General features: G+C 42.4%; 1 protein-coding gene across 1 annotated transcript; it reads right to left on the reverse strand.

The window, feature by feature from the left end:
- Window positions 1-1,917: 1,917 nt before the first annotated feature.
- On the reverse strand, window positions 1,918-15,808 carry gucy2f (guanylate cyclase 2F, retinal). The gene is made up of 19 exons (XM_036536520.1): window positions 15,070-15,808; window positions 12,883-13,184; window positions 12,130-12,484; window positions 11,238-11,322; window positions 10,878-10,974; window positions 10,359-10,466; window positions 9,940-10,020; window positions 9,529-9,705; window positions 8,853-9,009; window positions 8,493-8,642; window positions 8,131-8,279; window positions 7,135-7,298; window positions 6,523-6,715; window positions 5,032-5,206; window positions 4,520-4,618; window positions 4,057-4,151; window positions 3,874-3,959; window positions 3,330-3,396; window positions 1,918-1,956 (listed from the first exon to the last, which is right to left on the reverse strand). Exons 1-19 carry the CDS (start codon window positions 15,806-15,808, stop codon window positions 1,918-1,920), a joined length of 3,318 nt encoding a protein of 1,105 aa, XP_036392413.1.
- Between the last annotated feature and the right edge of the window lie 7,720 nt (window positions 15,809-23,528).

Genomic DNA, 23,528 nt, shown 5'->3' on the forward strand with positions numbered 1-23,528 from the left:
AAATGTACGCTGCCGCTCCTCTTTGTAATAACTGTAAAGTCCGTTTCCTTTATGTTTACTAAATCCCGCAGAATGTAAACTTCCATACAGTGCTGATCGAAACCTGCACGCCAGTGCAGAACTCTTGGGTGGTTATGGGTCCTAGTGCTGGTAACAGTACTTCGGGAAACTCATGTGCGTTTCAGATGAAGTGCCCATTCGCTACTCAAGGTTTGGAGAATTTTTTGTTGTAAGAAAACGTATTATTTTGTTATATTGATGGCGCTTATAGTAAAAATGGTGAAGATTATTTTCAAGGAAATATGGAAAAACAGGGCCAAAAATGTTTTTTTTTCTGCGGTCAGATAAAAAAGAAGAAGGTAAGACTGCTCTCAGGAATTTCAGGTGACATCAAGGTACCACATGAATAGCAATAATATCGTACTGGTTTTCTATTTGGTATCACACAATTAACAATCGTTTCTAAAAATGTAGATCCGTGTCACGAAGCATACCCAGTTACTACTGGGTTTATTAGCAGAAAAATGCGTGGAGATGCTTGAAATGAAATATGTGAATACGCAATAAATTCAAGTGTTGGGCTGAGACGCGTGTAAACCCTGACCGGCCCATAATTCATCACACTTTCCAATGAACTAGTCCCTACCTAACCCGTTCCCTGTATGCTCACACGTGCGCTCGTTTTTCCAAGATATCATATGGCTTTGCCGCCATCTCCTGGTGAGGAATAGAACACGCAGCGGTAATATAAATTTCAGACGGAAAACTCTTTTGCCAACAATATCGAAAGATTAATTAATCAGCAACGAACGATCAACGAGCACTTACGGAATTTACTCCGCCATCAGTAACGAATGACTAACGAATCAACGAGCACTTAACGGTGACATAAGAACAGAAAACTAGTAGGCCTATAAATTGTAATAATCTGATATTCCAAAAATAAATAAAATGACAACAATATTAGCAACAAATGATTCTACTGAACATAATGTTTTATATTTGCAATAAACATTTTCTATAAAGATCTGAGAAGAAAATAGTTTTTAAAAAGTTGATGTACCCATTAAAAGAAATTTCTAAACATCGTTGTATTCTGATTATATTTCATTATAAAACTATACTCTCTGCAATTAATTTTTAAAGCAACATCACACTTCACAAAATGGGGGCACTTGCAGTGCGCATAGAGTAAATCAGTTTGAACTGAATATAACGCTCTGACATCCAACATTTAGATGAGCTTGTCCATGTTAGTGTCCTAAATGAATGTGATAGTACTATGCAAGCCTTGCAAACAATTTTGCAGTCAGGTGCTACTTTTGAATAAAAAACTGTCTGTGTAGCCACTTGCCTAACCCGATGAAATACATTTTTGTCTGCCAAATTAATAAACCTAAATGTATAAACTCCTTTCCCCTTGTGCAAAGTCATATATTAAAAAGGAAAAATAAAATAAGAAACGGATCATTAGTCACCACCCAGACCACTTCTTTGTAGTATATATAAAAAGATTCTAAATACGAGACAAAAAACCTTTATATCTGTAACATCTTTTAAGAATGTAATTCAAACTATGTGGGCTGGTTTTCATGTTCAGCTAACAGTAAAAGCTGTCTTGTGAAAATATTCTTCATTCTGAGTTGTTTGTGTTGTGTTCATTCTGCTGCAGATTGACATGTCTAATGAAGAAGATTTGGTCCTTCTATTATACAATAATGACAATTAAAATTCTGGCGAGTGGTAGGGAGTACAATCAAAGCACAAAGGAGTTTGGTCTCTGCTTTCAATAAGGACTTTTAACTCACTTGTTTTCAGAACTCACTCAATGCAATTTAAAATAGTAATAATTTCATTTAGCTTCTGTTAATGTTTGAAAGTTCAGGGGCAGCTGCTTTGAGCTGTGGTTGTACTGCCTCAGAAATCACAGTAGTAAACCATGTGGTGAATCAGCATCTACAGCGAAACCAGCAAGAGCCATTCACATGTGCAGGAGATACAATCTGCAAAAATGTCCAACCCTCCTATAAAATTAATGAATAAATGAACAAAATTAAAAATACATGGATAACAAAAAATCCTTCCATAAAACTGAAAATTTAGCCCTGTCCATCAGCCATAACATTTTCTTAACATGCATTCAGATGTGTTTCAGGTCAAAACACTGAATGTTTGCATGCTAAAATGATTCACACACATACAGTGCACACATATCCATGACCACATCTACAGTGCATTGCAGCCCAGTAAAAGAGCCCCTACAGACCTAAGCTGCCTTTTACAACCTACTTGCCAGTGTGCCTCAGTTACTGGAATGAATGTAAGGCTACATTACCTGACACAACTCTGTGACCTCTTTTCAATAGCACTGAAACACAACAGGTCATTTTTTTTCTTGTCATAAGAATAGCAAAGAATGACAATTTAAAAAAAAAAAGAAAAATGTATGTCAAATCACTTTGCTTAATGATGTGAGCTTGATTGATTGTCCATCATGAACACACACACACACACACACACACACACACAGACACAGGTACATGCTCACACATGTACTGTATAGAAATAACAATAAAAATTAACATTAATGAAAAAAGCAGCCTTTTTAAGATGTAACATTAACATTCTTACATTCTGCCACCTAGTGGCCAAACAGAGCAATAGCAAACCTGTTCTGTTTTTAATAAGATTCTAACCACTGCAGCACCTGTGCACAGTGCTGGAAGGGGCCAGATTGCCCACACTGCCAATCCAATTAAATCAGTCCAATTAAACCAATCTAAGACATTAGCTACAGGGTGAGAGATCTCCACTGTCAGTCCCCCTTTCACTGATGTTCTTTCCCTCTCTTCATCATGTTTCTTCCTCTTCCTCCTCTTCCTCTCAGATTAAGCACTTCTCCATCTGCTTGTTGGCCTTTTGGAAAATCAAACTAATTTCTTCAGTTACCAGGTCGGGCCAGTTGGGCCTGAAAGGTAGTTAGAGACGATGTAAGTCAGAAACTCTAGACTCAACCACACACCCAAGTGCTCACCAACCACACACCTAACCGCACAACCAACTGTCCACCCAACCACTCAACAACTGCACATTTGACTGTGCTGTGCACCCAGCTGCCCCACCCCCCGCCCCATGGAGACTAGTACTGGCTTGCAACAGTTTTCCAGAGAACAGCCCACAATGTACCTGGTGACATGACACGCACATAAACACAGACCTCACAATGCGCAATGCCAAGACACAGCATGCAAACACACAACCCACAATGTACCTGGCAACATGACACATCATGCAAATGACATGCAAACACACACAGAGTCCCAGAATACTTTTTTCTCAGCTCTCCTTCTCTTGTACTCGGCTATCTCATCTGGCGCCAGACCATGATTGTCTTCCCTGTGGTAGAGACATTGTACAGACCTGGTCATGACTCCATCACTGTCTCTTTGGAAACTCAAACATCTGTATGTTAGTGCAGTCCTCTTGTAAAGCTGGACCTCACCAGATGGTGAATTCTTTCAGCACAGGCCAGAAGCACATGAAAATTCAGAATCTTGTTGAATGGTCCCTCACCAAAATTTCAGGAATCTTAATGTCAGTAATGTAAGTAAGAACATGTTTAGAATTTGTGTTTCAAGGTCAGTATTTCAATTCGAACTGCTCATCCTGAATCATCAAATGGAAAAAAAAAATATTAGCAGACATTATTAACAGCACATGATCTCTGACTATTTCCAATGTGCAAAAATGACCCCTGTACCCGGTAATGCTTATTTTTCCACAACCATCAGCAACTATAAAGCATTCATTATGAGAGAATGCTTTCATACACAGTGCCATGCACAAGCCTGGCTGGCCTCTGGGAGCTCTTACCCTGGCTTGATTTCAGGTGGAACTGGCAGCGGCTTTGAGAAGCCTGTTTTTCCCACCAGCCAGTAGGTCTCCTCTACACCTTTCCCCTGGACAGAGACACAGAGACAGGGGTTTGCTGAACGTGACCTCATCACTCAAAATGACCAGAGCAGGCGTGAGAAGTGAGGGAGATGAGGTCCCCACCTTCAGCTCGGTCTTCCCCCGGACCTCAGTCCTGTAGCCTTCATCCAGGGAGTTCAGGATATTCAATGTGCTCATGTTCACATGGATCCTATATGCTGGTCATCAAAAATAACAGTACCATATCTCTACCAAGCCATCACACTCTAATATGTTAAAAACTGAATCTCAAAAACACAAAAGCATATGCACCTAAACGCAACCACAACTCCAAGTGTCAAAGAAATCAACAAGAAGAATTATACAAGAATTATACACATGTCCATGCCTGTATGTATATGGGTGTACCTGTATGTATGTGAATGTGTGCACATATGTGTGCATTTGCATATGTGCATGTGTATGCGCATATGCATGTGTGGCAGTCTAGATGGGTTAAATGGCCTGTTATCATCAGTAAACTTTCTTGCACTCTTTCCTGTGTTACATGAGTATTTCACATTCAGTGTTTTATACATGTACTCACGTAGCCCTGTGGATTCCATTCGAGAGGCTGTGTTCACAGTGTCTCCAAACAGGCAATACCGAGGCATGGTCAGGCCCACTACCCCAGCAACACAAGACCCTGCACGCACATGGTTATGAAAAACATACCATTTTTACCAAGAGAACAAGGAAAACTTTATTTTTTAAGATGTCTTCCCTTTATGCCAGCCTTTTGTCCATCACACCCCACAGTGAAGTGAGCACCAATTGGAGGATAGATGCTACTCCAATGACATCATCTGAGCAACTCACAGGCACCTAATGAATCACAGGGTGATTCACAGCACTGAGATGAGGAAACCCTTGCCAATCTACCCACCTCTTTGCCTGGCAGTAGAAAGCCAATTTGTTCTGCTGCTGTGGGCTCCTGGAAACTGTCTGAATGACAGCAATTGATAATGTGAAACAGGTTCTGTCCTGCCCCTTGCCTGAGCGGATTCTGGTGGGTGGCATGACTCTGCCTTAATCAGGAAGTCCTGCCCTGCCCCTCACCTGAGTGGATGCCAATCCGTATTCTGATGGGGACGTCTGGCATGTGCCGCATCTTGAAGGACCCGACGGAGCTGAGGATGTTCAGTGACATGTTGGCAATCTCTGCTGCGTGTTTGTTGCCATTTCTTTTGGGCAGGCCAGAGGCCACCATGTAGGCGTCCCCAATGGTTTCCACCTGGGAGACAGAGAAAGAGGCCATGACCCTGCTGGTATCCACACTGCAGTTTATTTAGCAAGCAGATACCACTATCAACAAGTACAACATCCTCTCATATTGTTGGACACTCCCTGAAGATGATGGTTAAATGCTTTCCCAAAACAACAACAGTGTTCTTCTCAAGATTTGTAACAGCAGCCCTCTAGTTGCAAGCCCACTTTCCAAACTGCCATCATCCTAGAGCACTTTCAACAGATGGTTTCTTTTCCTTTTACATGTTCCATCTTATCCAGAGCGACTAACAAGATGTGAGTACATTAACGTTACTTTTACATTTTTCACATCCAGCAGGTGCTCTTACATCCAGAATGACTCCCAAAGTCAAGCACAAACTGCATTCAACAAAATCACAAAAAGCCTTATACAAACGAGGACTGTCCACACATAAACAAGCACATGCGCGAAACACAGGCCCGAGACCACAAGCGCACACCCAGCACAATACCCCTGACAGAGGGACCATTCCATCACAATACCAACGCATATCCTGAAGTAAAACTTCAACATATAATGGATAGAACTGGATGCACATAGTTAATTAATCCCTGTGTAGGATAGTGATGTGACAGGGCATCCCCCAGTGGCCTCCTTCCATGGATTCCCACAGACATACTCCCTTATCTTTGTACAACAAGGCTGGGAAATGAGACTGCCACTTCAGCACAGACACAGCCAATAAATGTCCTACTCAATGAGTGGATGAGCAGCCAGCAGAGTGGGGGAAGACTAAACTATCAGCATTTTGTACTAGCAGTGAAGACACATTCACAAAACTAATAGTAATTAATAATAAACAATCACATGATCACTATAAGATAGGATGTGAAACCTTGCAGCGCTAAGCAACACAGTGTTAAAATACAACAGCAATAACAAGTTATGAAAGTGGTACTTAGCTCAGTCGTGTGAAAAAAATGAAATTCACATTATCCAAAACTACATGCCTTCATTCATGGTTTTTCTGCAGAAGGCTGAGAGGGGGGAGGCCTAACGTATTACCTAGCAACTATATAAAGAAGCAGTTCAAATGCACTTGTGGAACTAACCAAAACAACAAACAAAAACAAAGCCACTTTTAAAGGCACTGCTGATCTAAACCTACTGTAGCCCTGACATATTTTATATAACTGCATCAGATGTTCATCTTTAGTGTACTGGTGAAAACTCCACTGCATATTTCACACTGCTGTCTTCTGCAAGTGATGTCATTTTCGCCATCCTGCCAATCAGTTCTCATAACTCCTTGCTGTGTTATTCTATCTTTGGTACGCTACCTTGTACACGTCATGGTTAGACAGCACAGCGTCGAAGAGTGTGTAGAGGTCATTGAGAAGGTCGACAACCTCGATGGGGTCGCTGAGGGAGGAGATGGTTGTGAACCCCACAATGTCGCTGAAGTAGATGGTCACCTGATCAAAGTACTCAGGCTCGACCGTGGCCCCAGTCTTCAGGGCCTCTGCTACAGACCTTCAAAAGGAAAACCACGATTGATACAAGACGCACGTAGCAGACACAGCAGCAGCTGCAGAAGAAGGAGGAGGGGTAGGGATGGTGCAATAGCATGAATACAGAACTGTACTGCATGTTCTGGGAAAGCAATTTTATAAAAGACAGTTTTAGGCCTTCTTACTCAGATCAATATAATCACAGTTATAATCTGACAAGTGAACATGCTCACATTTTGATGGGGTGATTGGTTTATGCCTTCACACACTGAATACATTTTTGATTTTTAACATTAAATTTATAATGTGCCTTGACATCTGAAATAATCATGATAGCAACTGGTTTGCATTTTGGCACATCCAGCATTGCAGGATCCTGACTGGTATTTGGGCCTTCAGGTCTGATGGATCATGGCCCTTCTGGCTTGCCGTAGGACTCACGGCGGCAGCATCTCAGCGAGCAGTTTCTCTGTCCTCTGCTTCTCCACCTCCAGCTCCTCGGTGCGCTCCTGAATCAGCTCCTCCAGGTTGCTGGAGTACTGCTCCAGCATGCGCAGCATGGAGTCGATAATGTTCGTCTTCTTCCCCTTGTTTATGGTCTTGAACTGGGAAACACAACCAAACAAAAACTCTGTTACTTTGTCGATCCCTGTGTTCTACAATAACAGTACTTATTATTATTATTATGTCAGCATTTTCTGGTCACACTTTGTAACAGCCTACTTTAGTGTTAGAAAATATTGAATAAATGTGTTAGTGCTTATTAATGAAGTATGACTTATTTTCTGACACATTATATAACTAGATAATAAGCTGGTAATTAACATATTTCTACTTTAGGTGTAGGTATACTACTTTTGAAGGGAAGAGACTAATTGTGTTTCACAGGAAAAGTCAATTTTAGACCCTGACATTTATTCAAAACAAATCTGAATATACTGTATGTGAAGTGCATTTCCTAATTAATGATGACATTTCTCAACAATTACACACTTACTATTCATTTACAACCTGCACACAATCTGTCTGTTTGCTACTTTAAAAGACATTAGTCTTGGGTATGCTGCGGTGCCCTACCTGAGAATCAAACCTGCAGCCTCTCTACAGGTCCAGCTCTGTAAGCGCTGTGCCAGCCTCAAAGATCTCCTGGAAGGGTGGTCTGCAGTCAAGCTACTCTCTTACCTGGTCAAAAATCTCCTATAATGGCGGTCTGCAGTCAGGTTGCTCTTTCACCTGGTTGAAGAGCTCCTTAAATGGTGGTGTGCAGTCAAGCTACTCTCTCACCTGGTCGAAGATCTCCTATAATGGTGGTCTGCGGTTGGGCTGCTGTCTTACCTGGTCAAAGATCTCCTATAATGGTGGTCTGCGGTCAGGCTGCTGGCTCACCTGGTCATAGATCTCCTGGAAGGGCGGTCTGCGGTCAGGCTGCTGGCTCACCTGGTCATAGATCTCCTGGAAGGGCGGTCTGCGGTCAGGCTGCTCACTCCAGCACTGCTTCATCAGCTGGATGCACTCCAGCGGGGCCTGGTCGGGTGCCACTGTGGGCCGGCACATCGGCGGCGGCTTCTTCACCTTCCGGATGATCTCTGTGCGGGTGAGAACAAGAAGAGCCAGCCGGGACAGAGGTCACTGCCACAGCTGGAACAGTAATGGGCTGGGCTCCTAAACCAAAGGGTACCCCTCCAAATTCCCACATACACTAAACTTGCCACTCACAAGGCTATCTGTCCTCATTGTACTCCTGGTTCTCTATCTACAACGTGTAAGACTGGTGCATGTCACTCATCATGGAACCATACCTGCAGGCGCCAGTCCCAGCATGCAATAAGGTGGCCCACGAACCACTACTTCCTGAAGTATAATGGCAAAGCTGTACACGTCGCCTTTGAATGTTCCTTTCCGAGAGTTCTCCAGGTCTCTGAGGAGCTCTGGGGCTGTCCAAAACATATCTAAAGGACAGAAACCACAGTCACTCTGATTCTGTGCTTTGGGTCTAGTGTTCAGCTGACCCAGATTTTTACCTTCCAAATGCTTCTTACTGCAGCCAAAGATGGAGGCCAGCAGAAAGAAGTGCTAAAGAACTGTCTTGCAAATTGTGGCAAGAGTGTTACTGTGCAGGAGCTTGGTTTGGCTCCCGAGTAGCTGCCCCAGTGCTGTACCTTCAGGAGGGAGCGTCTCTTGAGGGGCCTTCTGGGTCTCCAGCAGCTCGTTGTAGCCGTAGTCTGTGATCTTCAGCACAAAGCGCCCGTCCACCACGCAGTTCCGCGACTTTAGCCGCCCGTGAGGGAAGTCTCGGTGGTGCAGATACCTCATTCCCTATGGGACCGAAACAGGAGTTACCAGAAGGTTGCCATGGGTTACCACATTAGCAAGGGCTGTTTTCTTAAAGATGTAGTATGAGGGGCTGGGAAATGTCAGCCAGTATCTCAAAATAAACCCAAAGGAAAGTGACTTGCTGGACATACACCACTGAAACATTAGGCTTATAATCTCAGGCTATGTCCTGCTAAACACCTTCCCTGGGTTTTAACTTGCCTAACAGGATCACCCAGAACACAATGAGCTCAAGGATATGAACCAGCCAAGATAAACCATGCCTGTTGCTCAGTTGTGTATCTTTAAGAATCAAGGCAGTGTAGACTAGCACTCGCTTTACAGGCCAAGAAGAGCGAAGACTGTGTATAGTTCTGAGACATATTCAGATGTGTACGTTTAAACTGGTGTAGACTAGCGCTACCTTCACAGGCCAGGGAAAGTGGAAACCGCAGAGTTCTGAGAGATACACTGACGTGCCCAGACACACACTACAGAACTCTGCACTCAGCTGCATCACACCTTAATGAGGTCCATGAGCAGTGAGGACTTAAACATCCAGTCCAGCTTCACGTCCGTGTTTCGCAGGAGGTCCTGCAGGCTCCCACGGGAACAGTGCTCCGTCACCACAGCGAAAATGCCGCCGTCCGCAAAGAAGCCCAGGAAGGGGTTCACGTTCTCATTTCGGAGATCCCTCATCTGGGAAGAGTGGCAGTAGCATCAGCTGAAGCATGGTCCGCGGGAGCACTAGCGAGCGCGTGTACGCAGTTGCAGTATCTGCAGGAGCGCCGGTGGGAGCATGCATGCAGCTGCATGGTCTTTAGGAGTGCCGGTCAGAGCATACAAACACCTGCACTGTCTGCAATATTGCTGGCGCACACGCATGCAGCTGCATGATGGTCCTCACGCTCTCTTACCATGCTGTGAGCTAACCTTGGTGAAAATCTTCTTGGTGCTCGACTTTACCTCCCTGAAGTGTCCCTCTGGGAACTTTTTTAGCCACACCCAGTCTCCCTGCAGGTGAAACAACCAAGGCACTTTGTACAGGATATCATAACATTCATGGTATTATTTACTGAGATATTTGTAAAACATTCTCAGAGAGGACAGATTAGGATTCAGTAAAGCATTGATTTGTGAGGGAAGAATGTTTCACAAATCCCATAACGGGTGGGGCCACCAGGTGCTGTTTATCACTGACTCATATTAACCAATGAAAAACTCTGCATAATATCACAATGATTGGTTGGAACCAGTGAGTCAATGATCATAGCTCCACCCATGTTGGGTTCATGAATCCTTACTTTCTCCTCACTAGCATTGACAGCGAGTTCACTGAGCTCCCTGTGTACCTCATGGATGGCCACGTTTGTAGTTTCATGAGTTGCCGTGGCAGTGCTTTTCAAACTCTTTTCTTCTAGAATGCTTTTCGAATCGCTAAGATCCTCTATGGTGATTTTCTAAAAAAAAAAAAAAAAATCAAAGAAACAATCAAATGATCATGTTTTGACCGTGGTGCCATTTTTAAAATGGCAGGCCGCTTTACTAAATGCAACTTACAGCTTTTTAAAGGTTATACAAGTAACACTCCAGGGATGATTCTGTGAGACAGAAAAATTATTTAGTGGGACAGATCATGTAGTTTATATGCATTTTAAGGGTGACTGATTTGGTGTGTGCTGGTATATCCAGCTAACCCGCTTTGGGGTTAACTTTCAAATACTGCAAAACATAGACACTGATAAGTACTATATTTTAAAATGTATCAAAACTTAACTCCAATTACTTATAAAGGAACTGATTACCTCTAGATGCCTTTTATGAGTACTGGATGACGCAAGCCGAATAAACATGGATGCTCTGTGACTTGCCTTGCGGCTGAGCTTGGGATTGATGAAGGTCAGGTCCTCCATGATCAGCAAAACCCGGTTTGGCCCTTTTACCATCTGGATCTGTTGGAGCCGCTTCCTGTCAGTCATGAACCAGACCAATCAGAAACAGAGAAAAAAAAAAACAAAACAACACGCTACATTCAATAGTTGGCTGTTACGTGTGTGCTGCTGTAATACATCAGAACAATCATGTCATTATGTCAGAGCTACAGAAAGCACAATTTCTGCATTCAGACTCAAATGTTTTGCATGCTTATAAATGTTGAATCTACTAATCAAAAACACTAGATTGATTTACAGAGACCATGACAAGAATGAGCCAACACTGAGAGACATCACCTTATGAGCAAAGTCAGAGCCATACCAAGTACAATCAAGCCAGCAATGACTGCGAACACCACAATGACGTAGACGAGTGCCACACCTAGGAAAGACAAGGAATAAACAGCAAAATAACAGCATAAGCAGCAATAAATAACAACAATAAACAACAGCGAAAGGGCATAAGAAAAGCCTAAACAGTGTCTAAATATTTCTTAAGTGAGCAAGCGATCACAGTGTATGTGCAGGATATGATAACTGTGTGTCAATAATTGGTCAGCTCATGTGTGGCCACAATCCAGCAGGTTTCCATCTTGATTAAATCCACTGCCAGAGAACTGAGAACTAAACTGGTTCAGTCAAAACAATGATATTGTAATCAAGTGTTTAATTTCCTGGACTGGAGGCCTTCAGATACTGTGACCATCCAGAACCAGGATAGAGTAGCCCCGCAAACACTGCAGCCCTCCAGGTGCAGGGTAGAGTAGCCCTGCAAACACTACAGCCCTCCAGGCTTTGGGCAGTCCAGGATTACTTCATCTGCCCGTTGTTTCTTAATATCCTTCATATTATCATTTTCATATATTTACTCAATATACGTATACTCAATATTTTGTATATTTTACTTTTTAAAAACTAACTGATGGTTCTGTCCCTGAATCCTGGAGTCAGTCCAATAATATACAGAGGTTTTATGAGCATGGTAAGAATAGTGCTGGTTTGGGCTTTTGTAGTTTCTATACTTCTTTATCAGGAGTAGTGCTTCAACTGTGTGGATTCTTGCTTTCTATAGAGATGGTGTTCGGTTTAGTGTGGAGACAGTCTGAGTTATTACCTTCAGTAAAGATGGTTTATGGTTTAATCTGGGTTCTTACCTTCTGTAGAGACTGGGCATTGTGTGGGTTTTTACCTTCTCTGCAGAGGACGCTGGGGTTGAACCAGCAGCTGGAGTCAGCGGACGGTGCAGCACCCCCGGGGAAATGGATACTCAGCCCGGTGAATTGCACCAGGTCAGCACTCAAGTCCACCAGGTGCGTTTGGTACAGCTGGCTGCCCTGTCCATCCGTGTCCAGAATTACATAGCCTGTCACGGCAGCCCCTCGGCTGTCTGTCCGGACGTTCTGGTTGAAGCCAGCGAAGGTTAGGTTCTTAGTGAAGCTGGCCAGGTTTGTCCCAGTGATCTGCTGTCCCTCCCTCCTTGTACTGTCCATGGCTTTAGCAAGCAGGTAAATACTGTTGTAGATGGTTCCAAACAATGGAGACACCTGGAATGCGCAGACGGCTGATGGGTAATTCAGATGGACATAAATTTCCTAAATCAGCTTCTGTCAACATGAATGAGGTTTAAGGAACACTTGTGGATGGGAAACTTGTAGCACCTTCAGCACTAAATCATGCATTATGATTCCAAGGAGAACCTTTAAGAACTCACATATTGTGAAAAAAGCAGTGTCACTTTGCATGAAATGTCCCTCATACTTATGTATTCATTCATTTCTGTAATGAAATTACTGTAATCACAGACATCACTGGCTACACATAAATAAACAGTATAGTGAAAACCCCACCTCTCCCTGACAGTCCTAATATGGTCAAGGGCACAATGCTAAAAATCATCATTTAGGACAGAGGTGCAAGGACCAGTAAATCAGGAAACACTCACTTGCTGTGGGTCATAAGACGTGGGAATCTCGCCCAAACGCTGAGCTGCATCAAATGCCTCAGTGAAGGACGTGAACTCCGACGCAATGGTGACGGTGAGCACGGCATCATATGCCTGGCGGAGTGCGCTGTCATTCTGTAGCATGGCGTAGGTGGTGTTGGTGTATGGGAGGCTGTAGAGCAGAGCATCGTATGGCACAAAGACATACCTGCCATCTGTCAGGCCCATCTCATTGGCTTTCAGCAGGAAAGCAGCCTGCTGCTCTCCACCAATCAGCACAGAGTGCATGCACATGATGATCACTGCAACACAAACACAGTGACTGTCAATGTCACCAGCATGTTTCAATCTGTGTGTGTGTGTGTGTGTGTACGCGTATATGTGTGCATGCATAAATCTGTGTGCGTGTATGTGCGTATGTATGTGCGTGTCTCTGTATGTCGGTGCATAGCTTTTGAGGAATTTGTTGGTTAGCGCCTTATTGGTAAGAAACGTATAACAAACTGTTTATGTTTTGTAGGATTCAAAGTGTATGTGTATGTGTATGTGTGTTGGTGGAGTGAGAGGTGTGTTGGTGTGTGGATGAGGTGAAGACTGCAATGACGTTATTATTAAAAACACATCCATACTTGTGAAGCTATGGCCTAAATTACCAACTTTCTTTCCAAAACTCAAACATCTTAAAATCTCCTCCACTACTGTTATTTAACTTCCTACCAGTCATGGAGCCCTGAACTACACACACAACACAGAGGTGACTGCCACTTCTCAGTACACACTACAAAGAAAGTGGGACTGAGGCTCTGTGATCTCTTATTAGGTGGACTTACAATGCCATGTAAATGACCGGCACACATGACCCAATCGAATGACATCAAATCAGTATGACTTCAGTGATGAAATCAGTGAGTCCCACATAACAAATGATAACCACCTGATCAGGGGCTGATGAAGCCTCTCTTGCTCATTCCTGTTTCCAATGGCTTCAGCGCTATCAGAAATGCACCGCCAGGTGCGGGTGATTAGTGAAAACACAAGCACAAATTTGGAGTGATAAACTGCATTCAACGGATGCGCAGTGTGATACAGTCCTACCCAACTGTGCAACACTGCCACTGATGTTAACAGAGGTCTGGAGCTGAGGCCGGCTTAAGACAATGACTGTGCTCCCAGGGGCCCACTGCTTGTCTCCACAGCAGCTAATAGGCTTTGCTGTGGCATAATAAGCTTTAGTACAGACAGGAATCATATGGAATACTAGAATCCTAACGGCTGATTTATAGTAGGTCCAAAATCAATCTGACCGCAATGTTCTTATATATGCTTCTTCAGATTCTGCACAGTAATGCAGTATCAGTATAAAATGGTTATTTAATTCGTTGCTGAGATTAAAAGACAAAACACTAATTGTTAAATAATTCAGTTTAAACCATGGCAAAGTAAACATTAGACATTGATTGAGGAAGCACACTTAACATCAATTTAATGTGTATCACTCTCCAGTTAAATGTGTGCTTTCAACGTAAAACTAAATATTTTCCACTCGTGATTAAATTTTAAATGTTACTTGTCACTATACAGTGTAGTATTCAGTGTAGTACTCATTAAAAGCATATATAAACACGTTCCGTAAAACGCATACAATACTACTGATCATTTTAAATACTCCGGGCTGTACATGATATATAAAGGCTCGAACACAGAAAACAGGCAAGAGTTTAGTACATATGAGAAACTACGTTTATATTACATTCTTAATTAACTTCCAATTTCAAAACAAACAACTGACTAATTGATATTGTGAATCTGAAAACGAGGGGTATTTTTCAAGATTGTTCATTATTGTTTAATTTGGGAATAATTCTTCATCGCCACCTTGTAAAGTGAATGATGAAGCGTGGTCACTTAAATGTAGAATGAGCTCAGATTATGAATCGTGGCGGCTGTCTTTGAGGCAGCGGAAATCTTCACCTGGAATCTAGATGACGAAAATGCGGCTTTGCAAACCATCACTTGTGGTAAAAACATGGACAGGCGGTGCTCCTAAAAGTGGCCGCTTGATCGTTTAATGTGTGGCTATCTCTTTCTGGGGATAGATATACAGCATGTTGGCTAAATATAACGACTTATTGTAAGAATACCTACCAAGAATACCAAAATGTTGTCATTTTGTTGTAAAATGTTTACCTTTTATTTCGGCGGCATTTTGAATCTTCACTAGGGTGTTTTCCATCTCTGTGGAGTTCTCCCCCAGGGGTGATACGACCCCTACCGGCAGTCCCTGACTCCTGAGGGAACTGGCAACCTTGCTGGCGGTGTCCATCCAAATATCGTCGTTGGCAGAAACGATGCCGATGCTAGCCCACCTGAAGTACTTCAACACGCTGAAAAGCACCCGCGTAGCGATGGGCAGTGTCCGAGCAAACGTTGGGTAGCTCTGGAGTCGATCCAGCTCGTAATTTATGCATGCCCAGGCGAATATGGCCTTGTCCCAATGCCTGCCCCACAGAGAGGCGGCCTCGCAGTATCCAGGATTCGCTGGACCTGCGAAAGCTTCAGCCAAGCTCTCGTATTGCGCGAATCTGGTTAGGGCCTTGGACGTTTCGCAAGCCTCTTGAAGAACCACAAAATCGAATGTGCAGCCTATATCTAAGCTGGAGTCGGCGTTGATCCTGTTCACAGCCAGTTTAGCTGCCACGTCAGGAAGGGCTTTTGAGTACACTGGGTCACAGTTCCAAGGGCCGAGGACCCCCACTCTGAAGATCAAACACTGAACGCCACAAGGAAACGTCAATACCCCCAGAATAACCCAGAGTATGTAGTGATAAAACTGTTTGAAACTGTGTCTCTTCCAGGGAAGTGGACCAAAGGGGTAGTTGGACAATTCCCACACAAAAACTGCGAAATAAGGAGGACTTTGTTGCATCGTCGTCCTCGAGTGTCTGGATTCAGATGTTAAGTTAAATCCTTGCTGGTAAGAGGACAAACAAAGTTTTTGTAAGAACAGTCTGAATGTGTACGCGCTCTACGACTGTGAAATCGCTTAGTGTTTAATAGTATAGGTGCACTACAGAAATCAAGAGTTAAAATGTGTACACAAGTTCACCTCCAGCATCTACAAAGTGTTTTGGCTGAATTTGGTACATACACTACAGAGAGACCAACAGGAGAAATTAGATAATCGATTCACATAGAAAGTGTAAAGTAACAATTTAATATCAATCGGTGTCACTCACCATCCGTTTGATCAGCCCGCCATATATTAGCAAGGGTATTGTGGATTTCAGGTCCGTAATCCGACTTGTTTCAAAATTTCCTCTTTGCGCGTTCTCTACGTTCATTTTGTTATTGGCTTAACCCAATCAGTCATTGAATTATTATATCGAGCTAACCGTCGAAATGAGACAAAAAGCCGGACTCCGTGTGAATTGAAATTAAACTTTAATTGCATGGCGTGATTTTGAAACCCAGCAGCTCATTATCTCAGCGCTTTTTCCGAAGGGAGGAGGCGAGGTTACAGTTGGGCTGCGTCTTCGGTGCCTGCAATGAGAGACAACTTCAGCACTCTGGAGAGCTACTTAGCTATAGAGTTATCTCCTCGCCCACGAGGAACTCCGTAACATGTTTTTGTCAGATCACAATACGAATAAATTGAATAGTCTGCGATGGACAACTTGTTGATAATGACTTGACGCTTACTCCACAGTTTGCTTTCCGTATGCATGTAAGACGCAAACAATCATTATCGAATAAAATTGTGTTACACATAGTAAATGTCGCAGTTGAAGTACCCTACTGATGAGCGAGAGCAGTTGAGAAAACGTTTGTACATAAAGAAAACTGTTTGTTACTGTATCTTGCCATACTTTATTTACTAATATTTTATTTTCGTTGAAGCTTTTACTCTGGCTTTTTTTCTATATGTCGATTAAACAAAACAAACATGATAAACAATCGTCGTTGTATCATTTTCGTCTGTCTTTTTGTTGCGCGTATAATTTTTCATGATTCCTGTTTTTTTTTTTCGTTTATAAACGGAAAATATGTCATAGGCTACTTTGAAACCCGTCATACATACACATCTGTTATATTTAGATATAACAATATCTGCAATAACTATAGCCTACATCTTTTGAATCGATGAGGCGGTGACAAACAGTAACATTTATCCACTGTTTCCAAACAGGTGGCACAAATGCGCTTTTAACAGTATGCGTCAAGATGACTCTCAGTCCCACTGTGACTTGTGTTTGTATGAAGTAGCTCTCAGCCTAAAAACTATGTTTTCTACGGAATATACGTTGTTTGTGATTCTGACCTAGGCTCTATGCTGTGTTTTTGAAGAGACAACTTTATCGTAGTAGACTGGATTGCTTTGTTTTGCCATGGAGACAGCTCTGCACAATAACACGCCCCAGCACACGGCTGTAATAAGGGTAATGTGCTCACATCACGACGACAGGCTCCTCTGTTCAATTGAATTTGCGCTGAGGTGTAATGGGAATAATTAAAGTCAACAATAAGGTCCCCGGTGTTGGCCAACATTCGCGTGCGTCAGGTATTTGCCTTGTTTTGATCACGCGCCTTTGAGGGACTCCCTTAGCTCGCCGTGACCAGGGCCCGCATATTACACAGACATGACAAGCAGTTCTGAAAAGACTCGCATTTCGGTTCTGCTTATTTCTTTAATGTCCTGCTCTCTGTTAAATTGCGGAAATGCGTTGTCAAGGCTGGAGAGCAAATTCATTATCTGCACTCGTGTTTGGTCAAAAATCACTGAGAATATGAACGGGATATAGTGAAAACACAAAATACAAAACTTGAGCGAAACACGCGATTTCTTCATGTGATGTATATGTGGGATCCCGTAGCTTTATGTAAAAGTACCTCATTTATACATCCTCCCAGTGCTTTCTGTGTTGGTGCATTCAGAGTTCAAGAGTAAAGTTGCTAAGAGCCATTCTGAGTAACTGAAATTACAGCAAGCTGTATACAGTTCCGGCAGTCATGGGAGGGAGGCTAGCAGGGAGCTGTTGGAATTTGACTTATTTCCTCATAAGACAATCAGAACAGACGTGGACACGGGCGTTCTAAAATAACCCTCCTTCTCCTCATAACAGCCGAAAATCTGGTAAAGGGTAATTAAAGAAGTCGAACCATCACCTGTCTGAGGAAGAATGGTCAATTTCCCTTTTTCCTCCGGGGACTTCTGCTCCGAGTGAGATCCGAGTGATTCTTCTTCCCCGCACACTCCTGATAGAGAATGTTGTGGTGACGTTATAGATACATTACTGAGTTTTGTGGCCTAGCTGCGCAAAGCAGTGTATTGCGCAATATATTATTCATGTGCGTGTGATTCGTTTTCCCACAAAAGAGTCGGGGCTCTTCACGAAACATTCCGGGCTAAAGCCCCGGAGGCCCAGTGCTTCAAGAGCACTTCTGGGCCCCCGCATTTAGCCGGCCCCACCGAACCGCAATCCCCTGCATGCCTGTCCCATACACTCGCAGTGCGGTCCAATGCAATCTCAGTATGATGCGTTCCAGTATGGCTACGGCTACATTACATTTAAAACTGCAGCCTGCTAAACTTTTCCTGAGTTTTGTCGCGGTTAGTGTTGTGTCGTGGTTAGTGTTGTGTCGTGTTCTGAGAGATTATTTTTCTCCTGACTGAGATTTCATAGACTGGTCAGCTTCTTACACGTTAGGCTACACGTTGACTTTGTCCTGGTGCTATAAAAGGTAGTGAGAAACGTGGACTGCGTTTAGGACTGCAGCATGCATCTGCAGGCACGGTCACCGCTGGACTCCCCAGCGCTGGGACACAAACCCCCGTAACAGAGCGCAGCGTGAGTCCTTTGGAAATATCGTGCTCTGCATTGACCCAGTCCGTTGCCACAAGACCAATCACTGATGTGTTCAGTATAAATACCATACACATATCCCTGTAATCCCCAATGATGGCTGACTGACACACTTCAGGTTATGCTGTACGACTGGTTTATGTTATAATCAAAACTTAAACTTTCATGTATTTTCTGTGGATCAGGTAACATTATATTACATTTATTCAGACCGACTTAGGTAGTCCATTTCCACACCTGGAGATTTACTGAAGGTATCCAGGTTAAGTACCTTGGTTATGATCTACCTCTAAACCCCTGACACACTGCTTTAGTATTACATTTTCGCTGTGGATCTAATAACAATTCCAGTTTGGATACGTGTTTTGCACTAGAATCTTTTTTATTTTGATATTTTTACATGTTATTCGCGTGGACGATATCTTCGACGCGAACCAACAATAAAATATAATGAATGTATTTTCAACAGCCTCGTGCCGAGGAAATTTATTTGGTCGTTCTACGTCGCCCCCTAGTGGGTGAAATGTAGGCTAAATAGTCAGAATGCCTGGGGAAGAATATGATCCGAAAAGGGAAACGGCGAGTGACACACAGATACAAAACCACAAGACCACCACCTATACATTCTGAAAGGCGACAAGACTATCTTTATTTCAGTACATTAACAGGGACAACTTCTGGTCCCATTTAGTCCAACATGCATTTATAAATCATTTATTCTGTCCGTGGCCTGCGAAGAAACCAAACAGAATGAAAGGACTCCTAAAATATGAACATCGCAGCCCTGGTCCCAGGAGGTCCATTGTCATGTTTCAGAGATTATGCAGCGCACATACTGCTGATGGCCCAGTCCGCCGAGTAACGCTCCATTTATCTTCTTTTTAGGTATCTCAGTTTGCCGACGCAGCGGTGTCCACCCAGGCCCGGCGCTATGGGGTATCTCCTGGCGCCGCGCCTGTGTCATACCCCCCCGCTCAGAATTCCAGAATTTCCACACGTTTCCCACCTTCTCGGGCCTGGATTGTGGTTTAATGTTTTGGGGATAAATCCAAGGAGCATGGGCGAGGCATCGGAAATTGTGGATGTGGGAACATGTTTGCTGCACGCATCATTAGTCAGCGCCCCTACCTCCGCCCAGCTTTTGTAAAGATTTTGTCTTGCTTGTTGTGTTGTCTCTGGTGCTGAGATCAAGTCTGAATGTTCCTGGTTCCTGTGCTGTGCTTTGAATTTTACAGTGGTTATTCAATAAAGAAGCATGGCGTTTTTTCTACTACGTCGTTGTTGTGTGGCGCTTGTTCTCACGGCTCTGACACCGCACTAGACCGGTTCACTTAAGGGTGGTGGCAGCTTTTCGTTATCCTGTTTGAGCCTATAACCACCCCTTTGTCTCAAGGTCTTGCGTTTTTTTTTCTCAGTACTTTCCATGTTAATTCCACGGCAGCTGTCTTGCACTTACTCTGCTTCTCTCGTCAGTTCAAAGAAAGATGCTTATTGTTTAGATGTTTATTGTAAATGAAACGGAACATTACTTTCGGCTGTCATTTTTCGCGTTAATAAATGTACATTTTCTAAACAAAACCAATTCATTTTTGTAGTACAGACTATGAGGGGACATAAGGTATGAAAAATGTTAACAGATTTGAGACCCCCCAAAATAAAAAGCAATAGACTTGCTTGCATTCCAGGCATGTTATTTTAAAATTAATTATAAGACACTCTCAAGCATTCCCCTGGCTTACATTAACGTCAACTATATTTGAACAATTTTATTGTATCTAATTTGTTTTAATAAACACGTTAAGGCAACAGGTGGGGCATCGCCAGCTACTTGCGTCATAAATTATGACTGTGCTGACTATATTGTCTCTAGTGCTAAGTAAAGGTCCGCGTTACCCACATGTCAAGCAAGGGCGAAGCACTGAAAATTGCGTAAATCATACTTGACTCTCATTCAGTGACGGTGTGGGTGGGGCAAATGAACTGCGTATGATCGGTTGCTATAACAACTCATAACAGCATTTTTTAATTACATAATTTGTCACATTGGGACCCGTGGGACAACAATTCTGTGGTCACCTGAAGTCCTACTCAACACATTGGCATTCTCACCTGGAATGAACTATGCATCTGCCTGTTGTTGAATTTCGAATGTCGTTGAGAAATAATTGATGGCTAAATGTACTTAACTCAGCACAAAGTCTCAAAGATGCTGGCGGTATGCTTCAAAGGCAATTGAAATGTTGAAATTTAAAAACAATGAAATCACAAGTTGGCCAGCAGTTACTTTAAGTCAGACAAGAGAACTTTCAAAACATCGCCAGCTGTGTGCCCAAGAAATGTTTAAGCGATGAAACCAAATTCTCAGAAGAGTAATAGTACTGGGGTCAAAACGGGGGTGAAGAACCTTAGGAATAAGGTGTCAGGTATGAACATTCTGTGTGAGACATGGATGTTTTGGATATGTTCTCATGGGTACAGTAACTCAGTCCAAGGGTTTCAAGGGCCTTTTGGCAGCCAGAATTTTCATTATTCACAACATTTCTGGTGCCAGATATTTCACACCAAATGACCTAATGAGCTACACAAGGGCTTTTCTCAGAACATTGCTTAATAACTTAACAGGATTTCAAAATCACAGGATTGTACCACCCCTGCCCACAGATAAAAGTATTTAACTCTTGCTTAGCAAATCACGGGTCTGAGAGAATCACACATTTGGGCAGACAGAACTCAAAGGAGCATGGTCTCAAGGCTGCGTTCACAAAGTAATGGCAATTTACTGCACTGAATATCTAATCACTGAATGTAACCGCAAAGGTTAACATACATTTCATAGCCCGGAAACAATGGCAGTGTTTATTGAAGCAAAACACTTCAACACAGTGTAGCTTTGTCATGTTGTAAAGTGAAAAGAGCCTTTAGAAAGAGAAAAGACTTTTCAGGTGAACCTGGGAATCTCTCCAGTCAGCATGCCCATCTCCCCGGTTGCATAAATGAGATTGTGGCAGTTTAACAGATGCAAATAATTTTGCATTTTCAATTTTTTTTAACATTCCTAAGAAACCTTTGATCTCAGTGTGTGTGGACTCACTGTGTGTGTGTGTGTGTGTTTGTATGTCTTTGAGTTAGTTTTATTTTATTTATAATAATAAAACTATATAACAAGTTCTCATTCATAATAATAGCCTAGCCAAAAAGCTCAACACTATTTGAGATACTAAGTCAGATATTAAAAACCACAAAAACAAAAAACACAGACAAGAACGGATTACCACATGGGGCTATAATAGACATTTAAGGGACTCATCAAGTGTTAGGGCAATAGGAGTAGGTGTGTGAGGAGGAAGAGGAGGAGGTGTGTGAAATGTATGTACTGTAAATGTCTTTGTATGTGTGTGTATGTATATGTGTAAACATGCGTGTCTGCTGTGTGTGTTTGCATATGTGTGAGAAAGAAAGTGTGTGAAAGAGAGAAACAAAATGTGTGTGCGTGTGTGTGTGTGTGTCCAAGAGAGTGTGTGTTACCTATTGTTCTATTGTACTATATTAACAGATGCTAAACACATTTCTCCCACTCATATGACGAAAACAAAATATACTTCCCGAGACAGGATGTTTTACTTGTGCCAAATGTTTTTTTAATGGCAACCCTTAGTGAACAGCTTCTTATTACCTTCAAAGCATCTCATTTTGCGCGAGATTTATACATTCCAAACACTAACGTATCCCCCTGCTCCATCATGTGACAGATAGCTTTAGCGCTAATTTAGGTAACATTTTATGCAAGTCATTCGTTTTAGGTACTCCATAAATGCATGTTTGATACATTCACCAGCACAGAAACAATAAGGAGTAATTGTGAGGATTACAACGGATAGGCTACTTAATCGTAATTTCAGTCTGTTATGATCTTTGGTATTTGTTAATTCGTTATTTCATTTTATTCGTTATGTTTATTTTACTTATATAATGTGACACTTTTTACACTGGAATCTGCTCCAGCGGATCCCTGAACGATGAAACATTTGAATAAATTAATTCATTTGAGCAAATTTCGTTATCAATTCGCTATCGTTAATCAATAGCCTATATATATTTTTTGCGTCTATCGTATTCCCATTAACTTTTTCAAACGAAAGGGTTCAACTTATTCACCAATGACAGAAAATTAAACGTGAACGCTAATCGTGGGTTGATTCCGACGGACTCCAGTAAATGGTATTTTTACATTTGTTGATTGACGGCCAGTGTTACCCCTAGAATTCTATTAACATTTGTCCCTTACCTTCACTTAGAAAAAGATGCAGGATTTTTAATACAAATATTTTTCCTCATACATTGCGGTGCCCATAAACTCGCCAAACTGTGCTCGTGAAATAAAAAGCGACATTTAATGGCGGGTTAGAGTTATAAATATTGGTTACATCTAGGGGTTAATTGATTTGTCACTTTCAATATGAGAATCCATCGTGTCTACAGATCAGTAACTATAACAATTTCCATTTGGAAAAGAGAAATATTGTATTCTCAAATTACATTTAAACATTTAATATATTTCAGCAAGTATACAGAAGCATAATATACTCTTAATGCATATAATATTACCGGAAAACATTTAAGGTATGTTCTCTTCGTTATACTGATCATTATCAATGTTTCCCTCTAGTGCACAGTGAACAAACGTACTTTTTTTCGTTGAATTATTAATTGAGTTATTTCTCGTCGGTCCCCGAAACGCAGTCTTGCCACTAGAGTGCGCGTTGCTCGTGTCTGTGTGCGCGCGTT

This window comes from Megalops cyprinoides, chromosome 9 (assembly GCF_013368585.1).
Source record: "Megalops cyprinoides isolate fMegCyp1 chromosome 9, fMegCyp1.pri, whole genome shotgun sequence".
NCBI lineage: Eukaryota > Metazoa > Chordata > Actinopteri > Elopiformes > Megalopidae > Megalops > Megalops cyprinoides.

Bases quoted from the DNA above. Each gene is read 5' to 3' on its own strand.
- gucy2f (XM_036536520.1), bottom strand. From the start codon at position 15,808: ATGCAACAAAGTCCTCCTTATTTCGCAGTTTTTGTGTGGGAATTGTCC. The intron at 12,485-12,882 runs GTGAGTGTTTCC...TGCGCATTCCAG, and splicing joins CGTCTTATGACCCACAGCAA to GTGTCTCCATTGTTTGGAAC. The intron at 5,207-6,522 runs GTAGCGTACCAA...TCTGTCTCCCAG, and splicing joins CTAACCATGACGTGTACAAG to GTGGAAACCATTGGGGACGC.